Source organism: Ovis aries, chromosome 21 (assembly GCF_016772045.2).
Source record: "Ovis aries strain OAR_USU_Benz2616 breed Rambouillet chromosome 21, ARS-UI_Ramb_v3.0, whole genome shotgun sequence".
Lineage (NCBI taxonomy): Eukaryota > Metazoa > Chordata > Mammalia > Artiodactyla > Bovidae > Ovis > Ovis aries.
The window spans coordinates 25,432,382-25,438,512 of record NC_056074.1 but is presented as its reverse complement, the minus strand read 5'-3'; the positions used below and the strand labels follow the sequence as shown (position 1 = coordinate 25,438,512).

The 6,131-nt window shown below is 40.2% G+C and overlaps 1 protein-coding gene across 1 annotated transcript; it reads right to left on the bottom strand.

Annotated features, from left to right (window-relative positions):
- Positions 1 to 4,952: 4,952 nt before the first annotated feature.
- On the bottom strand, positions 4,953 to 5,885 carry LOC101106470 (olfactory receptor 8A1-like). Its single transcript, XM_042237892.1, has one exon. It carries the CDS (start codon positions 5,880 to 5,882, stop codon positions 4,953 to 4,955), a length of 930 nt encoding a protein of 309 aa, XP_042093826.1. The 5' UTR covers positions 5,883 to 5,885.
- Between the last annotated feature and the right edge of the window lie 246 nt (positions 5,886 to 6,131).

The following is a 6,131-nucleotide window of genomic DNA, read 5'->3' as shown; positions in this document are numbered from 1 at the left end:
AGGGATCCTGTGTATCCTTTATGCAGTTTTCTGCCATGGTAACATTTTCCAAATTATCATATGCGGAATATCGCACATTGCCATAGACAACCCACTGATCTTATTCTGATTTCCTCAGTTTTATTTATAATTGTTTCTTGATGTGTACATTTACTTCACTGCACATTTTTTACTTGCACAAATTTGAGTATCCACCACCACAGTTCATATAAAAACGCATCACCTTCATTTTTAAATTTTAAAATAACTTGGTTTCTTATTATCTTCTAAAGATGATTGGTTGTTTTTTTTGTAGTGTCTTTATAATCTCACTGATTTAATCATATTTTATGTGTTTCAGTCCATTGAAATGTTATCATTTTGTTGCCCAAAATTTTCAGTCTTTGACCTGTGGAGTTCTTTTCAGTTTGTCTCTTAAGTCTTTTGGACATAGTACAGTTAGTCTCTAATATTAATTACTAGCTGATATGACAAATGTTCTGAACTTTTCTCATAAATTTCAGAGTAGAAATCAACCATTTCTCCAAGAAACTTGGTTACTTTTAGTCCTGATTTGGTATTTCAAGGGCTTTCCAGGTGGTGCAGCGGTAAAGGATACACCTACAGTGCAGGAGATACAAGAGACACAGGTTTGACCTCTGGCTTGGGAAAATCCCCTGGAGGAGGAAATGGCAAGCCACTCCAGTGTTCTTGCCTGGGAAATCCCATGGACAGAGGAGCCTGGTGGGCTATAGCCCATGGGGCAGCAAAGTCTGGCACTACTGGGCAACTGAGCACTCAGACATGCAATGGTGTTTCAAGGCTACAAATTAGGTGCCAAAGGGGTTCACTGCTTCTGGGTTAGTTATTGTTTATAGGTCTTTCAACAAGAACTCAAAAATTTGTACTTTTTGGTTTTCAGTAATTTTTTGAGGATATGTTCTGATATTCACTCTTCAGCAGTTTTCTTAGGTGTGATGTTTCTTTTCAATATGTCCTTCAAATGTCCATCTCCATCTCTTGCTCGATATCTGTATGTATCTCTATTTAAAACTGGGAAAATTTCCTTGAATTATAGTTTTCATTATTTGCTCTGTCCTTTGCTCTACTTTTCTTCTTTGTGGCTCCTACTCACCAAAGATTAGATCTCCTTTGCCTGGTATTCACATTTGTTTCTTCCCATACATTTCTTCATTTCTTTTTCCTTTTTCTTTTAGTACCCCCTTTCCACCTTCTGGTTCTCCTAAAGTATCATCTGTTGTGTTTATTGGCTCTTCCATTACTTCTAACTCAGTTTAGTTTCCTAAATTATTTTTCCGTTTATTGCTAGTAATTTCTTGAGCTATTGTATGATTATTGCATTTTTCTGAGTTTTGTTAGTCTTTCACACCTTGTATCATTTTTGAAATGTGTCTTAACTCATGTTTGTAGAGTGTAATAATATTCTTTCACTTGTGGGTGTGTGCTATGGACTGAATTGTATTCTTTCCATAAGCCATCCACCATAAGCAATTAAAAACTGGATGATATCTATAAAATAAGTACTTTCAGACATTGGACAACATTGATGCTGAATTATGACCCAATACAGAAGAGGAACAAATGACAGGAGCTTTATATTTACCCTATTTATCTGGGGACACTTTCTAGATCATGGCCCAAGGAAGGTATATGAAAACAAAGGACAACATTTTTGATGAGTTGAGAAGAGTGGAGCAAAATGTTGAGAGGTTGAAGTAGATGGAATGGGCAGTGAAGCATAGGAAGCCACAGGGAAAGAAGGACAGAAATGAGTTCTTGTGTCTTTGTTCGAGCTTTATCTAGGCCATATGTTTCTAAGACAGATCTCCATGAAGCTGGGCAAAGAATAAATACCTGGAAACTTTAAGCTAATAGTTGATTATCAGAGTTACACAGGTCTGGGAACCCTTAATATTCATTGAAAGGACTGATGCTGAAGCTGAAGCTCCAATAGTTTGGCCACATGATGAGAAGACCCAATACACTGGAAAAGATCTTGATGCTGGGAAAGGTTGAGGTCTGTAGGAGAAGGGGACGACAGAGGATGAGATGGTTGGATGACATCACTGACTCCATGGACATGAGTTTGAGCAAACTCTGGGAGATAATGTTAATGATGGACAGGGAAGCCTGGCATGCTGTAGTCTGTGGGGTTGCAAAGAGTCAGACAAGACTTACTGAATAAGAATAAGCCAGTAAGGAGATCAACTTTAAAACCTGTAGCATTCCCTGGAGTGCTCAGAAGTTTTATATCTTAACATTAGTGCTAAATTTGTTCTAGAATAAAAGCTATACTTGATATGTACTAAAAAAACTTAAATATTAAGCCTCAGAAACATCAAGACACTCAAGTATCTTAACTGGCTGCCAAAATAAACTTAAAGACATTTTAAAGAAATAAAAAACAGTTAAGAAAGTCAACAAATCTATAGCATCATATAAAAAATTATTATCTATTCAGATAAACAGGAAAATGTGTAAGAAAAGCAGGAAAAAGAAGTGCTATTTTCATTTCAGTAGGAAGATGGTGCAGGGGCATAAGATTCAAAACAGGTTATTGTAACACTGCACCCCAGCCTGGGGTGCCCTCCTCCCCATGAAAAATAAGTAGAGTAGACTCTTTGGAAAGGTTCTCTCAATATCCATTCCACTCACCTTCTAGTCAGGTTAAAAAGCTGAAAATTCCATATTCCAGATGGCATTGTAGCTATAGTCATGGATGTGAATTTTCTTGTTGTTCAGTTGCTAAGTCACATCTGATTCTTTGTGACCCCATGGACTGCTGCACACCAGGAGCAAATCCGGAATTTGCTCAAACTCATGTCCATTGCGTCAGTGATGCCATCCAATCACCTCATCCTCTGTCGTCCCCTTCTCCTCCTGCCCTCAATCTTTCCTGGCATCACGGTCTTTTCCAGTGAGTTGGCTCTTTGTATCAGGTGGCCAAAGTAAATTAGTTCTCACTAATTAAATGTTTTTTTTTTGTGTGTGTGAAATTTTAAGGGTGGGAGTGATGAGGATCCCACTTTTTAGTGTATATCAGAATCAACAGGAGATCTATTAAAGTATACATTGCTGGGGCCCATCCCGTAATTCTGTAGGTGTGGAGCAGGAACCCTAATTTGTGTCTCTAACAAGTTGCCAGGTGATGTTCAATCCCTGGGTTCAGTTACTGTTTACTGATTTTGAGAGTATGAGGGTGGCATTGATCACAGTGGAAGCTGGAACATCTTGACGAGTAGATCACATCTGCTGTGAAGTCACTTTGAGGGGCATCCTCACTCTTTCTGTAGTCATTCAAAAAAACTTACCAAGTCATTTCCTCCATTAATGCCATTTCTGCTTGAGAAAACTAGAGTTATCCCAGTTTCCCATAATAAACCACTGATATAAACAATAGAATACCAAAACTAGCTAGAAATGACAAGAAGATATCTACACTGTACAGGTGTTTGCATTATATCAGGCTGCTGAGTCTAAAATATGTATCCTTGATATTGGTATAAAGCAAGGAGAGTGGGGAGAAACTGTCTCACTGCCACTGGATTTACTGGGTGAGGTTGGCAGTAGATCCTGAGTTAACTAAGCAGGGCAAGAGGGTTTGCAGCAGTGGATAATCTGGGTGACCAACCATCTTGGTTTGTGTGGGACCAAGGGATTTTCCAGGGTGTGGGGCTTCCAGTGCTAAAGTGGTGACGTGCCAGGCAAACTAGAATGTTACTCTAGTATAATCTTCCCTTAGTTCTACCAAAGAAGCTGTCTACAAATAGGAAGAGGCTAGGGCAGATGACGAAAGGAGGGGATCTGAGGAATTGGTTTTAGGAGTCATGTGAAATTGAAAGGGCAGGCTTAATAGGTTGTTCAGAAGGCAATGTGCCAGCCTAAAGCAAAGGGGACATTTGAGAGCTAAGAGTATGAGTTCTGAAGTCACTTAGACCTGGGTTTAAATCTCAGTGTCTTTGTTTACTAGCTGAGTGATCTTGAGAATGTTACTAAACCAAGTTTCCACTTTCCACGTGACACAGGGAAAACAACAGAACTGAACTGTTGTGAGGTGTAATTGAAACCATGCATGCAAAGCATTTAGGAGAGTTGTATAGCTCAGAGTAAGCCTCCCCAAACATGTTGGCATTATTATTATTGTTACTAAGAAAGTCACATAAAGGAATCAAGTACAAGTCCTTTGGTAGAGATCGGGAGAAAGGAGTGAGAGAGTGGAGAGGATGAAGTCTAGATGAGAAATGCTCTGGGCATCACTTGGTGACTTTCAATCCACCTCTCTTTGCCTTGTATACTCCCAAGTGCAAAAAGGAGGTACTAAATTGAGTAATATTTTCTACATAGAAGATAACAACAAAGTTGTTGACTTTCAAACTCAATGCTGAAAGTTTAATTTTTATTGAGGTGTGGCTGATTTACAATATTATATTAGTTTCAGATTTACAACAAAGTGATTCAAGATTTTTACACATTATTGCATTTAAAGTTACTGTAAACTAATGTCTATATTTCCCTGTGCTGTACTATACATCCTTGTTACCTGTTCATTTTGCATGTAGCAGTCTATGTCTGTTAATCCCCTAACCTTATCTTGCCTTCCCTCCTGTCCTCTCCATGGTAGTAATCACTAGTTTGTTCTCTATATCTGTGAGCCTGTGAAAATTCAAAATTTGTGTAAAATTACAATTAAGACAATAGAGTTTATCAAAGGAACAGAAGAAAGAAAATAGATCCCAAATAATAAAAAAAGAACTTGATATCAGCTAGCTTCATATAGAAATGAGAGTAGAGAAAGAGGAGGGGTGAAGGAAGAGGGAAAGAGGCAGGTGCAGTCACCCAGCCATGCAGAGAAGGGAGAGTTCCCCATCCCGGGTGGGCGAGCATCCAGGGGCTTCCCTCTGGGACCCCTAACAACTTATTTTTAAAATTGAAAAAGAATAATAACATTTGTATCAAAACATTTTTCCTCTCAGAGTTTTCTGCATAGCAATCTTCACCTCCTTATTCCTCAAGCTGTAGATCAGGGGGTTCAGCATGGGGATCACTGTGGTGTAGAACACGGAGGCCACATTCTCCTGGGCCAGGGAACTGGCCGTGGAGGGTTTCAAGTACATGAAGGCAGTTGTTCCATAAAACATCCCCACAGCGGCAAGATGGGAGCTGCACGTGCTGAAGGCTTTGGCCCTTCCCCCTGTGGTGCTGATGTGGAGGATACTGGATAGGATGAAGGCATAGGAGATTAGGACTGTTAAGCTGGTGACTACAATGTCAAATCCAGCCAAAACAAAGACTGTCATCTCAGTGTCATAGGTGCTAGAGCAAGAGAGCATCATGAGGGGGAGGATGTCACAGAAGTAATGACTGATAAGGAAATCACAATAGGACAGTTTCAACATGAGGCCAGTCTCTATGGTTGAACCAATGAATCCTATGGCATAGACTCCAGCCACCAGCAGGGAGCAGACTCGATGAGACATGATGATGTTGTAAAGCAAAGGTCTGCAGATGGCAACATAGCGATCATAGGCCATCACTGTCAGCATGTAACACTCAGCAATGACAAACACCAGGAAGAAGTAGAGCTGGGCCATGCACCCTGCATAGGAGATGGTGTTCTTCTTTGACACAAAGTTCACCAGCATCTTAGGGGTAATGGCAGAGGAGTAGCAGAGATCCACAAAGGACAGGTTGCTGAGGAAATAGTACATGGGGGTATGAAGCTGAGCGTTCAGACAAATTAGGGTTATCATGCCCAGGTTTCCTATCATGGTGACTGAGTAGATCCCAAGGAAAAGGAATAAGAGTGGGAGCTGGAGCTCTGGGCGATTTGTTAAACCTCCAAGAATGAACTCTGTCACTGTGGATTGATTTTCTGCAGCCATTCTCCTCTGGTTGGGTGAAATGCTCTGGGCACAGAAATGAAGATCTCTGTGAAAACCCACATCAAGAGGGCCTCACTCCAGACCTACCAAGTCAGGAACTCTGGAATGGGATGCAGTGATCTGTGTATCATACTGTCTCCAGGAAAGGCTGATGCAGGCTGAAGTCTGAAAACTTCAATCCTGTAGGTAATAAATAAGCAGTAGAATTCATATTTTGTAGCTGGAGATGTATTTACTTCAGAAATGAAA

Coding starts and splice junctions, on each gene's coding strand:
- LOC101106470 (XM_042237892.1), bottom strand. CDS start 5,882: ATGGCTGCAGAAAATCAATCCACAGTGACAGAGTTCATTCTTGGAGGT.